The sequence below is a fragment of the Gracilinanus agilis genome, chromosome 1, assembly GCF_016433145.1.
Source record: "Gracilinanus agilis isolate LMUSP501 chromosome 1, AgileGrace, whole genome shotgun sequence".
NCBI classification, from domain to species: Eukaryota; Metazoa; Chordata; class Mammalia; order Didelphimorphia; family Didelphidae; genus Gracilinanus; species Gracilinanus agilis.
Window position 1 is genome coordinate 709,790,172 of NC_058130.1, and position 25,384 is coordinate 709,815,555.

General features: G+C 42.6%; 1 protein-coding gene across 1 annotated transcript; it reads left to right on the forward strand.

The window, feature by feature from the left end:
- Nucleotides 1–15,890: 15,890 nt before the first annotated feature.
- Nucleotides 15,891–24,800, forward strand: SWSAP1 (SWIM-type zinc finger 7 associated protein 1). The gene is made up of 2 exons (XM_044658409.1): nt 15,891–16,139; nt 23,976–24,800. Exons 1-2 carry the CDS (start codon nt 15,891–15,893, stop codon nt 24,492–24,494), a joined length of 768 nt encoding a protein of 255 aa, XP_044514344.1. The 3' UTR covers nt 24,495–24,800.
- Nucleotides 24,801–25,384: the final 584 nt, after the last annotated feature.

Sequence of the window (25,384 nt, forward strand, 5' to 3'; positions counted from 1 at the left end):
CCACACATCTAGGTAGGAAGTGTCTGAGGTCAGATTTTAACTCAGGACTTCCCATATCTAGGCCTGTCTCTCAAACCACTGGGTCATCTAGCTGCTCTTGGAAATCATTATCTTCTTCAAAAACAAACAAACACTGTGGGAGGAGAAACACAGAGGAAAAACAACTGCTTGAACACATGGACTGATGGGGATATTATTGGGGATGAAGACACTAAATGATAACTCTAGTCCAACTATCAATAATATGGAATTAGGTATTAATCAATGATACATGTAAAACCCAGTGGAATTGTGCATCGGCTAAGGGGGATTAGGGGGCTTGGGGAGAGGGAAAGAACATGAAACATGTAACTATGAGAAAATACTCAAAATAAAAATATTAAACAAACAAACAAACAAAAAACCCTCCACTCCTTTTCTGAACTTCTCCATTATAGCTGAGATTCTTTCAGCCACCAAGTTTCATAGTCTTGTTGTCATCTTCAAATTCTCTCTGGATCACCTTCCCCAACCCACCATACCATATAGTTTCTTTCTCTACAACATCTCTCACATACAACATTTCCTCTCCACTTACATGGCCAGCATCCTTGTTCAGGCCCTATTATCTCTTGCCTGGATTACTGCAATAGCCTTCCAATTGGATTCTCTGTCTCAAGTCTCTTCCCACTCCAACTCAACTGTCAAAGTGATTTTCCTAAAGCATAAGTCTGACCATGTCAACCCTTCCTTGCACTCAATAAACTCCAATGGCTTCCTATTACCTCCAATATTAAATATAAACTCCCCAAACTAGCATTTAACAACATTCCCTACCAGGTTTCTTCCTATTTTAGGAATAATATGTCTTTTTTAAGAAATAGAAATTATTTCCAAGTATTTTGACCCCTTCTTCCCCTACCGACGCCACAGAAAGCATCACCCAACTATATATATATCAGTTCTTTCTCTGGAGGCAGACATTCGCAAGTCATTCTTCAAGTATCAGTTTTGTAGCTGTGTATAATAATGTTCTCTTGGTTCTACTCATTTCACTCTTTGTTATTTTGTGTAGGTCTTTCAAAATTTTTTTTAAATTAACCTGATCATCATTTCTTATGGTGCAGTAGTATTCCATCACAATCATATAGCACAATTTGTTCAGCCACTCCCCACTTGAGGAACATCCCTTCAGTTTCCTTTTTTTTTTTTTTTTTTTTTTTGCCATGACAAAGTAACTCCTAAAAGTATTTTGGAACATGTAGGTTCTTTTCCTTTTCCCCTGATCTCCTAAGGGAATAGACCCAGCAATGCTATTGCTGACTATAAAGGTACATAGTTTTATAACTTTCTGGGCACAATTCCAAATTGCTTTCCAAGAGTTGGATCAGTTTGCAGTACCACCAAAAATCTATGTCTCCATTTTTCCACATTCCCTCCATCTATCATTTTGCCCTTTTATCATTTTAGTCAATCTGATGGGTATGAGATGATACCTCAGAATTGTTTTGACTTGCATTCCCTAATCAGTGTAGGAATAGTATGTCTTTTAAAATATCATTCCTCTTTGTATACTCTATAATATGGCATATTGGCCTACTTGCTCTTTGTCACACATAATGTTTCATGTTCTGGCTGTCACTCTGCACTAGCCATACCTTATATCTTGAATGCTCTCCGTTGGAATTCCCACCTCATAGAATCCCTGGCTTCCTTTAAAACTCAGTTTAAGTGCTACCTCCTGAAGGAAGCTTTCCCAAGTCCCCCCAGCTGATGCCTTTCCTCTAAAGCTACCTTCCATTTTCTTTGTATTTGTCTTGTATGTGCTGATTTATGTATGTGTTGTCCTTTCCATTAGAATGCAAAGTCCTTGAAGCCAGACAGTGTTTTTACTTTTTCTTTGTATCCCTAGAGCTTCACCCAGTGGCACATAGCAGAGGTGAGGTAGAGTAGGATGATGAGCAAAATGGTTCAGTCATTTCTATTTATTCTCACTCTACCTAACATCAATCAGCTTTTACACCGGAATATTTCATTTTTTTTAAACCCTTACCTTCCGTCTTGGAGTCAATACTGTGTATTGGCTCCAAGGCAGAAGAGTGGTAAGGGTAGGCAATGGGGGTCAAGTGACTTGCCCAGGGTCACACAGCTGGGAAGTGTCTGAGGCCAGGTTTGAACCTAGGACCTCCCGTCTCTAGGCCTGGCTCTCAATCCACTGAGCTACCCAGCTGCCCCCTGGAATATTTCATTTGAAGATATAATAAAAACAAAAATACAGATGTCTCCCCCGATACCTCTTGAGTATACTTTTCTCTATCCTACCTTGGCTTCTGGGAATAGCAAGCTCAAGCTTAGAATAATTTCTATATAACATTCATCAGCCAGAGTGAGACATGACTGTTGGATAAGTCCTTGTCTCAGCTACAACTGGGAAGAATCCTAAAGGTTATTTCCAAAGGCCATTCCTTGTGCTTTGATGCTGAAGTGGCAGAAAAATACCATGGGATGCTGGAATGCCAAAACACCACTCTCCCTTCACTTAAAATGAAAACGAACAAATGCCAAGTCAGGCAAATAGTAAACATTTATTAAGCCCAAGGCCTCTCTTCTTCATTGCATGGACTCTCATTAGATGTCTCTCGTGAAAAAAGTCAGCATATAAGTGGACCAACCAAGAGAAAATGGCAAGGATGACTTGAGCCTATCTGCAGAACACCAAAGAGCCTCCTATTGACCTTGTAGTGAGCCATCCCAAACCAGGTATGGAATGTCTACACATGCTCCAGAGTCTCTTAAGGGCACTTCCATTACTCATCATCATGACTCTCCCAAAAGTAAGTATCCTGGGCTCTGCCTAAGGGTAGATGCCATTATTAGCACATGCCAGACATCATTTCACTTGTCATCAGAATTATCTATCATGTTTTTGATCATCTTCATTCCTTGTTTGGTTAAGAATTCTGTCCCTAGAAGTTTTTTTTTACTGTTTTAATTTTTATTCATTCCAATGGTGCCAACTCAAATTATTGATCATTAATAAACAAAGAGCTAAAAAAATAAGATGGTTCTATTCTTAAATTCTCCAATAGCAGAGCACTACCTTGTCTAAATCTGAAATATTCACCATAGAAATTATCATAGGGAATCCTCATGATTGCCAGTGTTAAGACACTGAAAACATGTAATTAAATGCAAATGTTAAAACCAGGTGCATTGGGGGCAACTGGGTGGCTCAGTGGATTGAGAGCCAGGCCTAGAGATCAGAGGTCCTAGGTTCAAATCTGACCTCAGCCACTTTCTAGCTGTGTGACCCTGGGCAAGTCACTTAACCCCCATTGCCTAGTATAAATACTTCACTAGCCCTTACCACTCTTTTGCCTTGGAACCAATACTTAGTATTGTAAGAATTAAATCTTAATGGTTGACTAAAATATATGAAAATTATAAATAATATGGTAGTCGCCAATTCAAAGTATTGTTGTTCAAAGTTGAAATGACTTTTAATAACTTTTATTTATTTATTTATTTATTTATTTAGTAAAAGCAGAGAAATACAAAAGGGTAGAGAAGACATTAGCCTGTCTAAGTAAATATTGCTCTTGTGCTGGATTCAGCTGGGACTTGTTGACCTTCAACTGGAATTAAACTCTCTCTCCAGAAGACAGGAAAGGAAATCCAGCTATCCATTCACCCAAGTTCCCTCCAGAGGCAGGTAAAGATGACATGAGTTGAAGTTGATTCTTGGGGATGACTTTCTTCCTTGAGCTGCCCTTCTTCTTGAAGCTGACTTCCCTCTTGAAGCCGACTTCTTTCTTGGAATCAACTTCTTCAATTCCAGAAATTCAGGGCCTTTTATAGTGGCTTCTTGTCTTCCAAATTGTCTAGGACTGCCTAGGGAGCAGTGTTTGTGGGAACCAGCTCTCACTTTCTAGAGGGGTGAATACTCATCAAAAGGGTTCACAGATTCCTGGCTGTTTGAGTTTCTGAGGGTGTGAATTCACCGAGTGGTTTTTGAGCTCCTCCATCTAGTTCAAGCTTGTATTGATTCAGTCAAAAGGTGGACAAAGGAGAGTTAATCCTGTCTTCACAATCTATCCAGGTACTTAAGTTAATGTTAACTAAAGTGTTAGCTCCAACTAGGCAAAGAGAATAAAGGATTCCCTTTCACAAGTGTAAACTCAAAGAGAACAAAAAATTCCCTTTTACAGTATTGATTCTGAAATGGAAGATAATGGTTTAAAAAAAGAACAGGTGCATTGCAGGGTCCATTAGCTGGAAACAGTCAATTAAAAAAGGGCACCTTGACCCTGCTATCAGTCCCACTAGATTATCCTCTCCTCTTCTGGAAGAATACTCCAGTTTGGGGAGGCCAGTCAATTGGTATCATCAACATCTCTCCAGTTGTTTTCATTCCTGTCCGGCCTAGAGTCTGACCTGGGTTTCTTCTCATTTTTTCTCTAATAGGACCTTAATAAATCTGTATTACATGAATAAAAGGACAAGAAGGAAGAGGGAGAGGGAGGAAATGGGGAACAGATGAAGGAGGAAGAAAAGGAGAGAGGAGCAAAGGTAATCATTCTTCATCATTCTTTTCTCTCTTAATCCTTATTTCAAACGTTCTCTACCCTTTTGCCCATCCTCTCCTCCTTGTTCTCAGGGACCTTCTCTTTTGTTCGCTCAAGAACCATCAATGGAGTGCCTATTATAAGTCAGGAACTGTGCTCAGTGATGAGAAACGAAAAACCAAAAATGAAAGAGTCCCTCTTTGTAAAGAGTTTCCATTCTCCTTCTCCAAGGAGTTGAGGGGAAGGCAAAGTATGGAAGACTACTTGGTAAATTAGTGCAATGGGGATGTATCACTCACAGAGCAGGGACAATGTTTCTGCTAGCACAAGCAGGTGTATCAGTTATTCATCTTGCTATCTCCGCGACAGCCATCAGGTGGCGCTCATACCACCGGTTTTCTCCCACTGCACAAAGGCCAATAACCTTGCAGTACCAGCCTCCATACATTCCTTTCCGCTTTCTGGGGGTCCCCATTCCAATCTAGGGCATAGATGAATTCCAGAAATAACTCAGTTCTGTTATAAACAAAAAGAGTCCTAGGGAGATATAAATATACAGCGATGTGAATGTATCTATGTATTCTCCCTAGTTGCTGATGATGGAGGAACACCAACCCCGATCACCCTTGATAGTTGTTATAACTTCTCCTTTTCTCTAAAAGTTGCCCAAGGAGGACCCCGAAAGGTTAGGTGGATGAGTAACCCTTTCAGGTCCAACTTGGGGTTGGATAAATTATTATAGGGCTTTTGATTTGCCTTGGATCATGTTTGATATCTGACTGTGTTGACTCCCTCCCCAAGAGTTGTGATATAAAGACCACTCAGGAAGGTACTTGTTAAACTCTCTTTATCTATAATCAGGGAAAGGATAAACAGGACAAGGATCAGGGATTGGAGACCCTATCAACCTAATATCTATAACTAGTTGACAATCAGGACTGGAGGCTATTGATCTAGTAGAAGCTGGGGTTTTATTCTCCACTACACCTCTGACCCAGCCTGGCCACAGCCAAGCCAGAAAATAGGGACTGCTGTTGATGCAGCTGGGTTGGTGATCTTATTCTCTCAGCTTTCTCACTATCAGTGTTTGGTGATACAATAGCTCTCACAGTCTTCAGGAAATAGTCAGATTCTTCCTACCCTCTTCTTCATAGACCTCCCAGCTTCCCTTCACCACCTAGAGACCTAAAGAGCTAGAAAGACCAAACGACCTAAAGACCTAAAGAGCCCAAAGACCCAAGACCCCTTCCAAGTGGCTGTCAGGATTATTTATACTACCAGGCCAACCGATGCTTGCCCTTGGCTCACAGCACCTGGGAACATTCCATGTCTTCCAACTGCCTTCCCTGTCATTCAAGTTGGCATCTATCATTTCCCAGGATATGAATATAACAGTTCTCAACCCTCAGCCTCGAATCCCTTCTCGGCATAGTCACAAAAAATTCATGCAAGTTATTTGCAGACTAAATGCATTTACTACTGTGAAGAGCTACTAGAGATAGCTAGGTGACCCATTGGGGAGACTGTTGTGCCTGGAGTCGTGAAGATCTGAGTTCAAATCCTGATTCAGGGGCTTACCAGTTGTATGGCTCTGGGCAAATCGATTAACTTCTATCTATCTCAGTTTCTTCAATTGTAAAACGGGGAGCATAACATCACCTTCCTTCCCAGGAGTGTTGTGAAGATCAAATGAAATGAGATTTGCAAAATGGATAGTGCCTAGCTTATTAGAAGCACTTATTACATTATTCCTCTCTGTCCATGAAGATGAAAATTAAGGTCCACAGGAAGCAGGGAAGCATATCCTTTTTGGTGAAGTTTGGGTTACCAATGTGCCCCCTGCACTCTTCCATGTCCTCCTGCTTTGTTCTCACAGGGGAGAGGGAGACATGTACCCAAAGGCTTTTGTGGAGAAATACTATCAAACATTCTTGATCTCAAAGTCACAGATGGAACAGAAACTTGTGTACTTCCTCACAGAGAGAGAAAGAAGGATGGGAGAAAGGAAAGAGGGAAGGAAAGAAAGAAAGAGAGAGAGAAAAGAGAGAAGGAGGGAGGGAGGAAGGAAGGGAGGGAAAGAGAGAGAGAGAGGGAGGGAGAGAGAATAAAGAAAGCCTTTATTATTTCGTGCCACGTCCTGTAGGAAGTGCTGGAGATACAAATACAAGTAAAAAAATATATACTACCTGTCCTCAAGGAGCTTACATTCTAAAGAGGGAAGACTACCCACAAAAGAGAGCTGAAGAAGTGGTAAGGTAAAGGAAGAAGAAGGTAAGAAAGGTACCAGGTACAATGCATGGTTCTAAGGTCCAGGAAGTTAGGACAGGTTCAAAAGGAGAATTAAGGCAGGCTGGTTTGGATTCTTCCACAAAATGGAGGTTCCCAGCAGAACTCACTAATGAGAGAAGGAGGCAGGCCTTGCAGAGGGATATTTCAAAGTGAGCAGATCTTCCGGGTGATAGGCTATTCTAGAAATAAGGGATCCTAAATACTGAGGGAAGTTCTAAGATGAACTAGCAGTAGAGAAACCATGGTTTTGAAGTCCCAAAAGTTGGGTACAGGGCCAGGAGGAGAAATAAAAGACTTATTATAGAAAGTGAGATTTTATCTGGGACTTGAAGGAAACTAGGGAAGCCAAGAGATAGAAATAAGATGAGAGGATTCCAGGCATGGGTAACAGTCAGAGAAAATACCCAGAGTAGGAAGATGGAGCATCTTGTGTGAAATATATAGCAAGGAAGCCAGATCCCAGAATAATGGAGCATCTTGCTTGAAATGTAGCAAGGAAGCCAGATCCACAAAGATCCCAGAATAAGTGGGTCTGAATAGGCTATAAGAAGGTGGTGGGGGCAATTGGGTAGCTCAGTGGATTGAGAGCTAGGCCTAGAGACGGGAGGTCCTAGGTTCAAATCCGGCCTCAGCCACTTCCCAGCTGTGTGACCCTGGGCTAGTCACCCCCATTGCCTACTCTTATCACTCTTCTGCCTTAGAACCGATACACAGAATTGTATTTTTTAAGGGTTTTAAGAAAAAAAAGTAAGAAGAAGATGGTAAAGGTAGGTGCCCAAGTATCATAGATGAATACCAAGAACAGACCCTGGCAACTCCTGGGAAAGGGCTGAGGAAATTCCTTCCTCATCTCTCCAACCACCCATAAGACCATACCCAATGCTTTCCTATTGGGGAAGGCCACACCTGGGAGTCAGAGTCAGTCAAGAACAATCACAAGAAGAATGATCAAAATTTAAAGCCACAAAGCACTATTCTTTTTCTAAAGAATAAAGGTCCTACTATTGCTGCTGGTGGATCTGTGAATTGTTTCGATCATTCTGGAAAGGAATTTAGAATTAAAAAAAAAGAAAAGGTCCAAGGGGAGGAAGACTAAAATGACTCAGAGATCTCTTTGCTAAGCATATACCAAAAAAGAGGTCAATGACAAAAAGAAAGGCTCTATATATACCAAAATATTTATATTCTTAAACAGAGCAAAGAACTAGAAGCAAAAAATATATATATATATATATATGCACATCAATTGGGAAGTAGCTAAACAAAGAATAGTACGTGAATATAATGGAATATTACTGAGTCATAAGAAATAAGGTATGTGAAGAATTCAGAAAAGTATGAGAAGACTTATATGAACTGACAGAATAAAGTAAGAAGAACTAAGAAGACAATACACACAAAAACAATGGTGTAAATGGAAAGAAAAAATCTAAATGTTGCATAATTATAATATCTGAGCTTGAACCAGAGAAGAATAGAGAAAATACATTTCCCTTCTTTTCAAGAATGAGCAACTACACGTATAAAACATCTCATGAATAATGGGCGACTGGTTAATAAGTACTCAGGCCTTAAAGAATACACAATATATCCTGCCTAGTATCCACCCACATGGAGGCATGGTGAACCTGCTTCCTGAACAATGTGATGGAGGGACCTTTTTCTTTCCCATTTCAGAGCATACATAGATACTAGCCTGTTTCCTGCTGGTTTACAGGATAATACTGGACAGCCTTTTAACTAGGGCATGAGCCTGAAATAAGTGAGCATATATAAGGTTTGAGCAAAATAACTCTAATTCCCTTCTTTGTTGGCTTTTGAATGAAGAGGAAGAAATGCTCTGAGCCTGTGGGTGGTAGGAGGAGAGGCACTGGCAATCACCTGCTATGGCAGATTTATCTTCCCACCAGGCCAACTGCATGGCCATGAACACAGAGTACCTCTGTCTCTTTGGTCCTTGTTCTTATCCTTTCCTGGTTGTGGGTGACTGAGTATTCAGAGATGGCATTGATCGGGTTAGGATTCTATGTGCTGAATCAAAACTGTGGAAGATCCATCAAAGGTCCTGTCAAAAAAAAAAAGTGACAGGAATAAGAAGCAGCTATAATTCTGTCTGGCGAGGAATGCCCTGAAAAAAGTCCTGTTTGACCCAGAAACTAAAGGGGTGCACATCAGCTGGGGAACGGCTGCACACATTCTGGCCTATGAATCTAATGGAACATTATGCCATAAGAAATGATGAAATGGACAGTCTCAATGGAAACTGGAAAACTCTTTATGAACTTCTATGAATAAAGTGAATAGAACTAGGGCAGGGACAATAATATTATAGAGAAAAATATCTTTTTTTTTTTACTCACTTAAAAAGAAACACCTCTTACCTTCTTAATATCAGTTCAAAGGAAGAAAAACAGCAAAGGCTAGGGGCTAGGCAATTGGGATTAGGTGATTTCATCAAGGTGACATAACTAGGAAGTGGCTGAGACCAGATTTGAACCCAGCTCCTCCTGACTTCAGTCTTGGTGTTTTATTCACTGTGCTACATAGCTACCACAAGAAAAATGTCTTTGAATGACTCTATGCAATGAAAAAAATCACAAGTACAAAACATTGAAGAGGAAGCATGTCACCCTCTTCCTGCCAGAGAGTAGACATACATTTTCAGGCATTGCCAATGTAGGAAATTGTTTTGCTGACTGACCCATTTCTGTTAAGAAGAGTTTGTTTTCCTCTTTAAAAACTGTTCAATTCAGAGAGCAGCTAGACTGCTTAGTGGATAGAGTCAGACCTAGAGATGAGGGATCCTGAGTTCAAATCTAGCTTTAGACACTTCCTAGCTGTGTGACCCTGGGCAAGTCACTTAACCTCCATCACCTAGCCCTTACCACTTTCCTGCCTTAGAACTGATATTAATATTGATTCTAAGATGGAAATTAAGGGTTATTAAAAAAGAAAGTTGTTCAGTTTGGGGGCACAATAGGAAAGAGATATAATAGATATTTATACTAAATAAATAAATATTTTGAAAATTGAACGAATTATAACCTAAGCCCTATCAGATCAATATGACATCTGTCAATTGCCATTGCTGGTAGTGCTTACCCCAAGGCAATTCAATTATGTATTTCCATCTCTCTCTCTTTCTCTCAATCTCTCTCTCTGTCTCTCTGTCTCTCTCTCCTCTTTCTCTCTCTTTCCCCCTTCCTCTCTCCCTCTTTTTCTCTTTCTCTCTCATATTTTATTTCCCCCTAATTATATGTTATAACATTTTCTAACATTTATTTACACAATTTTGAGCTCTAAAAGCTTTCCTTCTCTCCTCTCCCCCTCCCTAAAATGGCAAGCAACTTGATCTAGGTCATACATTCCATCACCCTTGGATGCCTGAAGATCTGGAGGGGAAAAAAAATAATAAAGCAGGAAGGAAAATAGCTCTAAGCCCAAGTAGAAAGCTGTCTCACCCAGGAGCTACTTATGCAAAGTAATGTTAGTGAGGAGAGCCCTAACAAGTGGTGGGGAGGGGGGAGGAGGTACCAAGAATGACTTCTAATAGGAGGAGGTACTTGAGCAGAGCCTTGAAAGAATCTAGAGATTCCAAGAAGTTGGGGTCAGGAGGCAGTGCATTCCAGACTTGGGAAACAGGCTGGCAAAGCCATGGTTACTAGAGATGGAATGTTGTGCATGGGGAAAATTACATATGTCACTTTGCCTGGAATATAAAGTGTTTGAGGTGGAAGTGAAATGAGTCTGAAGATAAGGGTTGCAGCTAGATTAGGAGGAATTTTCAGTGCCCGCCAGAGGAACAGGGATTTTCTTTTAGAGGCAATAAGAAACCTCTGAAGCTTCTTTGAACAGCAGAATTATATGCTTTAGGAATAGTCACTGGCAGTTGTTGAGAGGGTGGGCTGGAAAGAAGACAGATTTGAGTGAGAGAGACCAGTTGGGATATTTCAATAGTCTAGGCCAAGGAAGGTGGCTGAGAAAAGGAGTTTTAGGTTGAATCACTCAGACTTGGTTACTGATTGAAGATGGAAAGGCATGGGAAAGTAAAAAAGTTGGGAATGATTCTGAAACTCTGGGATTGGAAACTTGGGTGACTGGAATGAATGAATGAAGTGCTTATTATGTGAAGGGCACTGTGCTAAGTGCTAGGCATACAAATAGAAAAAAAAGTATGACAGTACTCTCAAGGAGCTCACATTCTTTTTTTTCCCCCTTAACCCTTACTTTCTGTCTTAGCAAAAACTCTAAGGCAGAAGGGCAAGGTAAATAAGGTTAAGTGACTTGCCTAGGATAACATAACTAGGGTGTGTCTAAGGCCAAATTTGAACCCAGGTCCTCCCAACTCTAGACCTGATGTTCTATCCACTGTGCCACCTAGCTGCCCCAAGAAGCTCCTGTTCTAATGGGGGAGACAGCATAAAAAGGTTTCACCTGTAAGTCAGATAGAAAGATCTCATGATCCAAAGGGTACAGCTACAAAGCAGGTGATAATGTCCCTTTTAAAATGTAATTTCCATTGGTAAAAAAAACAAAACAAATCATTTTCTAAAATTGAATTATTTGATAGTGCCAAAGACTTTGGGAGTAAGAATATTCTTTTCTGGGACTTTAAAAGATGTAGTCAAACAAAACAAATCATTTTCTAAAATTGAATTATTTGATAGTGCCAAAGACTTTGGGAGTAGAATATTCTTTTCTGGGACTTTAAAAGATGTAGTCGTAGCACCCATAGCGGTGGCTTCTCAGGATAATGCCTAAGGGCATTTGGTTATAAGCATTGCCATTCCCAAGGATCTTGGGTTCTGGGTCCTGGGCTGTCTCTATCAAGCTCTACAGGGATATGGTGGTTATGGTAGAGGTGATCTTCTACACCACCTGAGACACACTGCCTCTTACCTCTCCCCCAGGGTCCCTTGCTGCTTCAGCTAGGCTGACTTTCCAGTCCAAGTGAGTGACAGTTGGTTGATAACTGGAGAGATGCCTGGCCCCTTCTCCAAAGGAGTTGCCTCCCCAGATTATAGCTGTGATGGCTAGTCTGGAAGCAGAACCAATAATCAGAGAGGATGCTGCCATCTCAGCTCTCCTGTGTTCCTAACTGCATGAAAGGATGGTCATACCACCAAGAGAAAAAGGGAAGTTAGGAAGAAGGTTAAGTTTGAAAAGAAAGATAATGAGTTCCATTTTGGACATATTGAGTTTAAAATGACCATCAAACATCTAATTGTAGATATCCAATATTCGCTTGGGGAATGCAAGCCTGGAACTCAAGAAATGAAAGTATGATATACATATCTGCATAGAGATGATAGTTGAATCCATGGGAGTAGATGAGCTCCCCAAAAGAGAATGTAGAAAGAAAAAAGAAGAGAGCCCAAGACATAGTCTTGAAGGTAAACCCCAGTTAGGGGATTGACATGGATAACAATCAGCAACAGAGATTAAGAAGGGACAGCTATACATCGGAGGAGAAAAGGCGAATAGAAAAATCCAGGAAGAAGAGAGAATTCTGGAAGGCAAAATTGCCAGTAGCATCAAACAGAGAAGAGAGGTCAAGAAGAATGAAGATTGAGAAAAAGTCACTAGACTGGCAATTAAGAGAACATTGGGTAAGGGGAGCAGCTCAGTGGATTGAGAGCCAGGCATAGATTCTAGAGGTCCTAGATTCAAATCTGAATCACTTAACCCTATTGCCTAGCCCTTCCCACTCTTCTGCCTTGGAACCAATACATAGCATTGATTTTAAGATGGGAGGTGAGAGTTTGAAAAAGAGAAAGCATAGTTTAGTTGGAAAGGGCAGTTTCCCTTAAGTGATGCTGATGGAAGTCATATTACAAATGGTTTAAAAGTGAGAGGAGAGAAAGTGGAGAAAATTAATAATAGCTCTTTCTAGAGTTTGGTTATGAAAAGAAGAGATATACATGAGACATTTGGACTGCTTTGGGGGAATACACCATGTGACACGTCCATCAATGGAGTGAAATTCCTGATCTGTGGACCAAAGGGCACTCTCCTTGAACGACCAGCTAAATAGTTACTTCAGTTCGACTCTGGGTTTTACTTGGTAAAGTATCCCCAAAAGCTGAAGTATGCCCATTGACTTCTAGTAGGTGCTAGATTACTCATCTCAACCAAATTGCAAGACAGCACTGGCTAGGTTAGAAATTTAACCAGGAAATGAACTATTACTCAAAATGATTACAAACAGGAAAACTCTAATTCTAAAGCTCCCATTTTGCAACTAGAATCTCTTCTCTTAACCCCCTCTGTCTCGAGGCATAAGTACTCAACATTCTGTGGCTGCATCAATTACTTAATAAGTGAAAAGAAAAAATTTGTGTTCTTCCATGGCACCTCCTGCTTCCAATCATCTCCCCAAACTTCTCTTTCTTATCTTTCCCATTCTTTGTGTATAGGAGGGGAATTCCTGAATTTCACTGACCCAGCGACTATAGAAATGGAATAAGACAGGAGAGGCGTGTATCTGGGATTCCAGCTCAAAGTCACAGAGTATAACAAGGGAAATATGGGAAAGGAGATCCCTCCCTCCTGGCTCACCATTCTTTACTGAGATTTGAGATCAGTGAAAGCTTCAAGTACTTGGGTCCTTCTCTTTCTCACCCTCTGTTCTATGTTTCTTCTACAGGATCATAGGATAGAGATAGAAGGGACCTCAGAGATCATCTGGTCCAAGCTTCTCATTTTGTTAATGAGGAAACAGGCCAAGAGAAGTCAAGGATTTGATCAAAGGTCACACTGGTGGCAATAGAGGCACAGAGGTTTGAACTCTGAGTCTAGAGAGCTACTTCCATTCTACTGCACTGCCTTTGAAGTACCAGCTTTGCCTTTCCCCCTCAGTTCTGGTCACCTCAGATAGTCTCCTGTCATGGCTACTTATGGCCATCACCACCCAATAGGTCCAGACCCAAAGTTAGCTTCTACATGTAGGCAATAGCTCCTTGCTCCCTTTTCCTATGACAACCAAGAAGTCTTTGTCACCAGAGAAACAGGAGGAAACAAGGGAATTCCAGATCTGGGCACCAATGTACAGGTCTCATCACTTCCCTGCGCTTTTTGGTGGTAGCTTCCTGCCTTTCTCCCTAGAGATAACTAGGAAGTTAAAACTCTGGTATGTAACTCCTTAGGGTGCTTTCCTAGAGTTGTAATGATAGAAGAAAGGGCATGTGGATCATCACACAGAAGATTATTAGAGGAAGGAAACAAGTATTTATTAAGCACCTATATATTAAGCACCGGGCACTGTGCTAAGCAAGCTTTATATCAATATTGTCTCATTTGATCCTCACAACAACCCTGTGTTAGGTGCTAGTATTATCCCCATTTTGCAATTGTGGAAACCGAGGCATACAGAGGTTAAATGACTTGTCTAAGGTCACATAGCTTGTAAGTGCCTGAGGCTAGATTTGAACTTAAGTATTTTTGACTCCAACTCTCCCAGCTCCCACCCTTATTTAAGGCCTTTTTTTAAAAATCTAGCCCTGACTTACCTTTCCATACTTATTTTATACTGCTCCACTTTATGAGATTCTAGTCAAACTGGACCACAAAGCACTTCTACAAATTCCATCCTTCATCTCCCACTTCTGCGCAGTTGCATAGGACTTACCTTTTACCTGGAATGCTCTCTCTCCTCACCTCTGCCTTTTAGAATCTTTAAGTTCTTTCAAAATTCTATTGAAGTACAACCTCCATGAGAAGACTTTTCTGCTCTCTCCCATACCCCATATTAATGCTCTCTCCCTATTGAAATTATTTTGTATTGACTTCTCTGTGGTATAAGTGTCTAGATTTCTGGAGTTGGAATCAAGAAGTCATGAGTCTCATTCCTGTCTCTGCTACTTACCTGCTATATGACCCTAAACAAGTCACTTGATCTTTCTGAATTGGGATTTCTTATCTTTAAAATGGAGAGATGATAATAATAGTATATGTCTTCTAGGGTTGTAAGAATCGAATTCAATAATGTATGCAAATTGCTTTTGAAACATTAAGGACTACATATTATTTGTTTACACATCTTTAATAAAATACAACCTTCTTGAAGAAAGAGCCTTCTCTTCTTGATCTACCTGCCTTTTCATCTACTGGGACACAGTAGGTACTTAAAAGACTCATTCTAAAGAGAAATTGTTTCATTTATTGTCCTTATTTCTAAAATAGGGTCTAAAATAGTGCTTTCTCATAGTAAATATTTCATAAATATTTGATTGGGAAACAGGGAAGATCTGGTAGAGGGAAAAGATGGAGTTTAAAGAAGTTGGAGAATGTAAGATCAATTGTGAAAAAAACACAAAAACATTGAGGCAGTTAGATGACTAGGTGACTACAGAGTCAGGCAGGAATGTCCTGGATTCAAATTTCACCTTAGGCATTTCCTAGCTATGTGACCCTAGGTAAGTCACTTAAAACTCAAATGTTTAGCCCTTACTGCTTCTCTGTCTTGGAACCAATCTAAGACAGAGAGTAAGGGTTTAAAAAAACTCAAAGATTTATATTGTGTGGCAAGCATGGTATTCGGCGCTGGGAATACAAAAAGAGACAAAAGACAATCCCTGTTCTGAAGAAGTTTACATTCTAATGGAGAAGACAGCTTGTAAACAAATACATCCAAAGCAAGCTATATAAATAAGATAGCAATAAAATAAAAAAATGAGGATAAGAAATATTTAACAGAGGAGAGTCAAGCAAATTATATACAGAATAAATAGGAAATAATTAACTGAGGGAAGATGCAGGAGAAGAGACAAAGAAGAGAGAAAAAGGCAGAGGAAGTGGGGCGCTATCACTAAGGTGAGCGCATTAGGAGGCGCAGATGAAGACTACGTCCCAAATTACAACAGAGCTAGGGAAAACCACGTGGAGCAGGGCTGTGACCGCCCACTGGAGGCGAGGCCGGACACCACGCTAGGGCTCCTTTGGCGAGCAGCCTAAATGAACTGAGTCTAAGCCAATGGAACATCACTAGGGGGCGGGATTAGCGTAGAGCAGCGCACTGATTTGTCGCCGGTGCAGCGCGGAGGGCGGGCTGAAGCAGGCATGGAGGCTCTGCGGAAACTGCTGAGTCCCCAGACAGGGGTTGGCGAAGAAACTTTTAGGTTTGGGGCAGGTCCCGGCCTTCTGCTGCGCGGAAAGTCAGGCTCCGGGAAGACGGCGTTGCTGTTCGCCGCGGCTCTGGTGGCAGCGGGAGAGGGCCGAGGCCCCGTGCTGTTTGTGGCTCGGAGGGCCCTCCAGAAGCTGCCTCCGGGATGGAAAGTGGGCGCCGCTAGGGATCCACTCAGGCTCCAGGTAACTGATAGGCTAGGAGGTGGGGCTCTGGAGTGGGGGCTGGGCCATTTAAGGCGGGATTCTGTCGTTAGGGGCGGGACCTTAGATAGGGCGGGGCTCTGGAATGGAGACTGCACTAATGTTTGGGGGACACAACCTATTAACCACCATTTATTAAGCGCCCAATGTATGCCAGGCAAAGCAAAAACAAAACAGCTCCTGCCCTCAAGGCACATGCCATCACCAATATATGCCACAATTTGTTCAGCCCAGTCCCCAATTGATGGACATCCCTCAATTTCCAATTCTTTGCCACCACAAAAAAAGCTGCTATAAATATTTTTTACAAATAGGTCCTTTTCCCCATTTTTTAAAGTAATCTCTTTGGTATAGAGACTCAGAAGTGGTATTACTGGATCAAAGGGGATGCACAGTTTTATAGCCCTTTGGGTATAGTTCCAAATTGCCCTTGAGAGTGGTTGGATCAGTTCACAACTCCACATTAGTGTCCCAATTTTGCCACACCCCTCCAACATTTACCACTTTCCTTTTCCATCATATTGGTTAATCCAGTAGGTGTGAGGTGTTACCTCAGAGTTGTTTTAATTTAAATCGCTACCTTCTGTACCATTAAACCCTAGGTTTACAATTTCCAACTGATTTGGGAAAAACTTCTTTCCTCTGCTACATCTCCCTGAAAGGTCATCCCTATAAACTCAGTTCTTTTCCCAGCCTATAGCCACCTCTGCTTTCTTCTTCCAATGTGCTCAATGGAATTTCCACTCTGCTGGGGATTTTCCAGGATATTTTATTGTACTTTTTCTCAATTACATGTAGAAATAATTTTTAATATTTGTTTTCTGACATTTTGCAATCCAAATTCCCTCTCCCCCATCCTACTCCCCAAGACAGCAAGTAATCTGATATGGGTTCTACATGTGCTGTCATGCAATGCATATTTCTATATTTGTCATGTTGTGAAATAAGACAATACATACAAGAAAAATCTCATAAAGGCAATCGAGTGAAAAAGGGAATTTTTTTGATGCTCATTCAAACTCCATTAGTTCCTTCCATGGTAGTGGACAGCATTTTTCATCATGAGTCCCTTGAAGTTGTTCTTAATGCATTATTCATAATAATTAAGTCATTCACATTCACATGGGTACTTGTAGTTCCATTCAGTAGCTCCTCATCCTCCATCTCTTCTTTCTACCATCAAATAGTAACTCAAACCTAGCCTTTTCCTGAGGGGACCATATCCCTTGTCACCCTCTCCAGTCCTGGTCAATTTGAGACCTTCTTTCTGCACCACTGTTCGGCAGCCTCTCTATTTAAAATTTCCATCATCAAACCATATCCAGATCTTTGTTGTTGTTATCTACCAAGTTCCTGATCATTCTGTCTGGAATTCTTCTAGGAGCAGAGCGTTTGGCTCCTAGGTTCAAGCCAACAGACCTTATAACACCCTGGTCTATCCCATCAACTCTGACTATTTTGTCAAACCATTTTTTACCATCACCTGAAACACTTCCATTTCCATGATTTTGGTGCTGAATTTAGTGTCAAGGAACATGGGGTCAAACTCTGGCTTTGGTTCTTATCTATGTAACCTTTAACAAATAAGTCATTTCATCATCCTGGGCTCAATTTTCCCATCTGCAAAATGGGGTTAAATTAGGTGATCTATATGCTCTAAATCCATTATTCTTTGATCTTAAGGACTAGATAACCTATAATATCTGGCTTAATCTATTTTTTTTAAATTTTAAACCCTTAACTTCTGTGCATTGACTCATAGGTGGAAGAGTGGTAAGGGTAGGCAATGGGGGTCAAGTGACTTGCCCAGGGTCACACAGCTGGGAAGTGTCTGAGGCCAGATTTGAACCTAGGACCTCCCGTCTCTAGGCCTGGCTCTCAATCCACTGAGCTACCCAGCTGCCCCCTTAATCTATTTTTCATTCTTATTCTCCCTGTACCTCTCCATCTACCCTTGGTCCATCTTCCTATTCTGATCTCACTCTCTTCTTTTCACAGCCTTGTTGTTTGGTTGTTTCAGTCAAATCTGATTCTTTGTGATATCATTTGGGGTTTTCTTGGAAAAGATATGGGAGTGGTTTGTCATTTCATTCTCCAGATCATTTGACAGATGAGGAAACTGAGGCAAATAGGGTTAAGTGACTTGTCCTGGCTCACCCCACTAGCAAGTGTCTGAGATTGCATTGGAACTCAAGTGTTTCTGACTCTAGGCTTGGAGGATTCTCCACTGTGCCACCTAGCTACTATTTGTGCTATACCTAGTACTATTATTATTAGCCCCATTTTACAGATGAAGAAACTAAGACTGAAAGAGGTTAAATAGCACTCTATTCACTGAGCCATCTAGCTGCCCCAAGTTCACAACCTTGATCTTAATGCTTAACCATTTCACCTCTAATCTGCCATTTTCTAATCTCAAATCCTTTCCCTTGTCCTGCGTGCCTCAGAAAACCCCACCATTGTGGGGAAGGTTCAACAAATCCCATATCTGTTGAACACTGCTAGACAGGGTCACCCAACCATACTGTCAGAGCCCACTACAAATTTGTCATCAAACCTCAGCTGAAACTCATTGATACACAGCAGTCCTTTGGTCCTAGTAAATGCTTACTAACTGCTTTATCCATTTGATTTATCTATTGATTATTGATTTTTTTCTCCCTCCCCCTAGTGGCTGTTCCAAACCTCATTTCTCAAGAGATCATCCCTTCCCTGCTTTTTTCCTCCCAGTGAGTAAAAACATCTTGCCAGCTACTGAAGAAATAGGCCCCATCTCCTCCACTCTTTGCTACAGTCCCTGAGGAAGAAGGGTCCCTTCTTCTGGGCCAAGAAAACCTGTGTTTCATCTACTGTTCTTTTTTTTTTTTTTTTTTAACTCTTGCCTTCTGTCTTAGAATTCATAGTGAGTATTAATTCCAAGGCAGAAGACAGGTAAGGGCTAAGCAATTGAGGATGGATGATGATGTGGCTGAGGCTAGATTTGAACCCAAGACCTTCCATCTCTAGACTTGGTGCTCTATCCACTGAGCCACCTAGCTTCCCCAAGACTCATTTTTAGAAAAACCACTTTGTTGGGAGCAGCTAGGTGGCTCAGTGGATTGAAAGCCAGGCCTAGAGATGGGATGTCTTGGGTTCAAATATGACCTCAGACATTTCCTAGCTGTGTGACCCTGGGCAAGTCACTTAATCTCCCATTGCCTTGCCTTTACCAATCTTCTACCTTAGAACCAATACACAGTATTGATTCTAAGATGAAAGGTAAGGGTTATGAAAAAAGAAAAACCACTTTGATGACAGTATAGAAGATGGATTGAAGTAGGAGAGAAACCTACTGAGAGACTTAAGAACAGCCAGCATTTATATGGTGCCTACTATGTACCAGGCACTTGCTAAGTGCTTTACAAATATTATCTCATTTGATCCTCACAACAACCCTGCCGAGTAGATGCTATTATTCCCATGTTGTAGTTGAGAAAACTGATACAGAGTTTACGTGCCTTGCCCAAAGCTACAGCCAGTAAGTATCTGAGGCTAGATTTGAACTTGTCTTCCTGATTTAGGCCCAATACTCTATGTACTGCCCTGTCTAACATGCCTTTCCTAATCTGCAAGATTAGGAAAATAATAGCATCTCCCTGCCAGGGTTGTTCTGGATATCACAGAAGATAATATCTGAAAAGTGCTTTGCAAACCTAGTTGTCCAGTGGTTTTAGTAGCATTCAACCCTTTTGGGTCTATCCTCTGCCCCACTTAGCTGCCCCTTGCAAAACTTCAAGTACTGTATAAAAGCTAGTTATTACTAGTCAAGGAAAATAAATTCCTACATTGGCAGGGTCTGAAAATATATGCCATGTTCATGATCCTTTAAGTGCTCTCTGTCCCTCTGCAACTCTCAGCACTATTGACCATCTCCTCTTGGCTTCTGTGACTTTGCTTTTTCTCCAATCTGCCTGACTATTCCTTTTCAGACTCCTTTGCTAGATTATCATCATCCTCTATCTCCTACCACCAAATGTGTAATATTCCCCCAAGCTCTGTTCTTTGCAATGCTCTCTCTACATGGGCAATGATCTATTTAATGGATTCAGTTATCCTGTCTTTGCAGATTATTCTCAGCCCTAGCCATCCAGGCTTACTCTCCTTCTTTAAGTCCAGTCTGGCATTGAATGCTGAACAGATATCTCCACCTGGACATCCCATTTGTGTCTCAAACTCAGAGTCCAAAAGAGAACTAACTCATTCTGTTTCCCCCTCCTAGGTCTTCTTTCTCCAAACTTCCTTATCACTGTTGACAGAACCAACATCATTGCAGTCATTTGAATTGTACAATCCCAGTCATCTTTGACCCTTTCTTCTCCCTTACCCTACCATATCTGATCACTGGCCACATAATGTCCAAAACATCTCTCACATCTGTCCTCTCATCTACCCCTTGACTTTTTCTAATCACCCAGTGACCACCTGAATTCAGGCTCTCATTAACTCTTTCTTACTAATGCAATAGCTTCCAATGGGTCTTCCTGCTTCCAATCTCTCCCCTTTCTAGTCTGTCCTACACATTGCTATCAAATCAATATTCCCAAGACCCATATCTGATCATGTCACTTTCATACTCTGAAGTCTTTATTTTTTAGCCCTTACCTTCTTTCTTAGGATCAATACTATGTATTGGTTCTGAGGCAGAAGAGTGGTAAGGGCTAGGCAATGGGGGTTAAGTGACTTGCCCAGGGTCACATACTAGGAAGTGTCTGAGGCAGGATTTGAACCCAGGACCTCCCATCTCTAGGCCTGGCTCTCAATCCACTGAGCCACCCAGCTGTCCTCCATGTTCTGAAGTCTGTCTCCCCATTGCTTCTAGGATCAGGTACAAACTTCACAGCTTGCCATTTCAAAACTGCAAAACTCCCTAGTGGGGTCAAAACCTGACTCAAATATAACTGGGAAATGTTTAACAAAATAAAAATATAATGCAACATAGTTAATGTAAATTTGTGGTTTTATGTGTCGATATAGTCTTGAGTTTGACACCACTAGTCTATAGTCTTTACCTCCATTTCCTTACCTATTTCTCAACTCCTCCTATCCTAATTTCTGTGCACTTTGGCTTGCACTGACCATTTCAGCCTTATTTTCCAGTATCAGACTGGAATACCAACTGTTCCCTGAACTTTGGCTTCCAATTTCTTGGGGCTTTGCCCAGACTGTTCTCCATTCCTGGAACATCCTCTCTCCTCAATTCTGCCTCCTTCCAAAAGGCTAAGCTCTGGTGCTGCCTCTGACACATGGCCTCTCTGATGTCCCCCAGTTGTTAGCACTTTCTCCCTGCCGAGATGACTGTCTCTGCTATCTGCATATCTGACCATATACATTCAGGAGTATCTCAGCTCCCCATGGGCTGGAACTGTGCCTTATTGTTAAAACCTCTGTGCCCTCAGCACCAAGCAGAATGTCTTATACAGAGCAGGAACTTTATTTTTCAGTCATTTCAGTAGTAGCTGATTCTTCATGACCCCCATTTGGGGTTTTCTTACCAAAGATACCAGAATGGTTTGCCATTTCCTTCTCCAGCTCATTTTATAGATGAGGTAACTGAGGCAAACCAGGTTAAGTGATTTGTCCAGGGTTACACAGTTAGTATCTGAGGCTGGATTGAAAACTCATGACAATGAGTCTTCTTGAGTCCAGGCCCTATCTATCTCTATCTACCTAGCTGCCCAAATAGAACTCTCCCCTGGGAGGAAATGGACCTTGAAAGGAATAGAGGACTTTCAGGCATTTCTCATGAAATGACCAGAACTGCTCTACTCGAGCAGCATTCAGAGGTCACAGGTCACATCTTCACTGGTCAATGAGATGGTCTATTCTCAGACCTCACCCTCACTGACTTCTCTGTAACATTGGATGTTATTTTGCAGTGCTCTCTCTCTTGGTCATCCTCATTCCCTACCTGGCTGTTGTTCCTTCTTAGTCCTGCTGGTTTATCACCCTTCTCCCATCCCTACTGTCCTCCCTTCCCCCATGCCTGGCTCTCTCCTGGGTTCCCCTTCCTTCTCCCTTGGCAGCCATCTGTGCCCATGATTTTAATGATTGCTTCTGTGTAGAAGACTAATCTAGCTATCCAGCCCTAATCTCTGGATTCACTCCCACTGCTCCAACTGCCTTCAGGACTTCTTTATCTGAACATCCCACGAATTTCATCCCATGAGTTTCAAACTCAGCCTGTCTTAAACTGAATTCAGCTAAGCCTGCTCCATCTCCCAGTTTCCCCTGCTAGCACCACCAACTTTTCTAGTCCCTTGCAATTTCCTTTGGCGCTTCCTTCTTCCCCTGCAGCCAATCAGTTGCTAAAGCCTGTCAGCACTGCCTACCGCCATGCCATCCATCCCCTTTTCTCCATACACACAGACACCACCTCGTAGTGCAGGCCCTCATCACCTCTCCTCTGGGCTGCTGCAGGAGCCTCTGCCTCCAATGCCCCCAGCTCTCCTCCCTAATCCACCCCCATACAGAGGCCAAAATAATCTTCCTTGTCCATTTACTGCTTCAAAGGACCTTCTCAGCCAGGCTTCAAACTACCCTTCCAGCCATATGTCACATCAGTCTCATCTGCTAACCAAGCCCACAGTCCAGCCAAAGCAGACCACTGGCCATCCCTCCAGCTGGACGGGCCCTTTCCTCTTGCCTCTGGACATTTTTGTGGTCTATCCACCATTCCTGAAATGTGTTTCCCCCTCAGTCTTTCTAGGTGCCATCTCCTCTGTGTAACCTTTCTTGATCTTCCTGGGGTCCCCCATATCCCATTCCTCACCCCCAAAGTGGGAGTTTCAAAGCATTTACTTCATCTTTAGCTTTTTCTGAAGAATCTCTCTTTTCTCCTCTTCCCATTCTAACTTGAATTATACATCATCTGGGTACAGGTCCCATTCTCCCAAGTAGAATGTAAGCTCTCTGCAGGCAGTCCCTGTTGTTTATTCTTTGTATCCCCAGAGCCTACTCCCATGATTTGCACCTTGTAGCTGCTTAATTTTTTTTAAACCCATACCTTCCATCTTAGAATCACTACTATGTACTGGTTCCAAGGCAGAAGAGTGGTAAGGATTAGGCAATAGGGCTTAAGTGACTTGCCCAGGGTCACACAGCGAGAAAGTGTCTGAGGCCAGGGTTGTAGTGCTTAATGAATGTTTGTGGAATTGAAATGACCCACAGGTGCTTATGATAAAGGATGGCTTCTAGGGTGAGACCCTCGAAACTTGTGAACATCCTTGGGGCCTATGGCAAGGAATCTGTGAATGCTTTGTGAGCTCTGGCATGAAGAATGGGTAGGATCTGAAGTGAACCAAGTGGAGAATGAAGGAAATTTCTAGTTGAAGGCCTGGTATGAAGCTAAATGTGTTGTGAGACTGGGATAGAGGGGAGGGGAGAGCAGGCTAAATACTGCAGGGCTTTGGGCTCTGGGCTTGGTTCATTAGGTGATCAGGGGCTGTTGGAAGCTCTGTGGTTAGAGCTCCTTTGCAGCACTGACATCTGAGCATTTTTTCCCCTCTGGCTCATTCCATTTTTCTGAGCCATTCCATCTCTGGTGGCTCAATGGAGCTTCTTGAAGCATCTGGAGTTGGAAAGACTCGAGATCAAATCCTGACTCAGGGACTTAATAGCTGGATGACCCGAGGCAAATCCCTTAGCCATCCTCACCTTGGGCTTCCTGCCCTGTAAGATGGAGATGACAGTATCACCCACCTCAAAGGGTTGTGATTGCATGTAAAGGGCTCCATAAACACGAGCTATTGCCATCTTGTCATTTGGCCTCCTTTCTTTTAGAAAATTCACTTCCTGTATCCACCGTCCTTTCGAGAGCTGCTGCAGCTGCTGAGTGGCATGCATGAGACAGTGGCCCAACCTCCCTCCCTTCTGCTGCTGGATGGCCTAGATGAGTACTTGGCAGAGACCTCCGGACCCCAGGCGTGTGCCCACCTGGCAGCCCTCTTGGTGGACACAGTCGCCCACTTCTCAGGCTGCTCAAGCAGCAACTGTGGACTCCTGGTCACCATGCGAAGTCCTGATGAGGTTGAGACGGAAGAAGCTGCCCTCCAGCTAGCTGTGCTCCAGAGATACTTGCCCACATGCCTCTGGCTGGAGCCTGAGCCCCCAGACCTGGCAGAGGCAAGGCCCCAGGACCCCGAGGGGTGCTTCAGGGCCCGAGTCTCCAGTGGGCCAGGCTTCCCCAAGCAGGAATGGTGCTTGAGTTTAAGACACGATGGTGAGATGGCTATTTCCCAAGTGACCTGCCAACCCTCCCAGCACCAACCTCAGAGGTCTGAGACCAGCAGCCCCAGCTGAGAGCCCTGTTCTGGGGATGGAATCAGCCTTCCTAGGACCTTGTCTCTCCCTAGCCACGTGGACTTTGTGTCAGAAAGCAGCTATCTAGAGGTGAGAGGAGGCATTGTCGTGGGCTGTTCTTGGATCTGGACAGCTGTGCCTTCCTGCCACTGATGGGTAAAATGTTGTTACACTGTAATATCCCCAACAAGCTCGGGCCAAGGGGCTGAGGAGGTGGCCACCATGCTCCGTGGGGCAGTAGAAGTGGGAAGGGGAAGAAGGAAGCTGTAGAGATCTAACCTTGTCCTTCATCTAATAAATTAGGCATCAAGGACTAGGCCTCCTTTTGTTGTCATTCCTGGGGGAGGGACAAGGGCCCAGGCCAGGATGGACTATGGAATTTTGGTGAATGAGGGTAGGAGCGGTCACTTCCTTGTCCCTCCACCCTCAGCCATCTCCACTTCTAGGACTCTAAGATTCTGCCCTGGAAGATAACCATGAAATTACCACCCTGCCCATTACTCTAATTTTACAGAGGAGAAAACTAAGTCCTAGAAAGGAAGAGACCCAGATCCAGTGTGTTTTACTGCACCCCATATTGCTTCCTCAGGAAGGGTAGGGCCTTCCTGTCACCCCTCTTCTGGCTGTTCCATCCCCTTTCCCAGGGATACCTGGCCTCCCTGGTTCTGAACTCCAGCCTCCCTCTCCTGTATAGTCAAGCCCCCTTTTCCCCGCTCTCTTTAGAAGATGTGATTCCCATAGAAAGAAAATAAATTTATTACAAAAATATATATAAAAGAGCAAAGAAGGACCTGCTGGAAGTGATCCTTCCTCCCCCACCCCTAGACCTCAGAGGCCATGATGCCCTGCAACCATGCCAACCCCTCCCCCAACCCCCCCTTCCCATGGAG

Bases quoted from the DNA above. Each gene is read 5' to 3' on its own strand.
- SWSAP1 (XM_044658409.1), top strand. From the start codon at position 15,891: ATGGAGGCTCTGCGGAAACTGCTGAGTCCCCAGACAGGGGTTGGCGAA. The intron at 16,140-23,975 runs GTAACTGATAGG...CCTTTCTTTTAG, and splicing joins GGGATCCACTCAGGCTCCAG to AAAATTCACTTCCTGTATCC.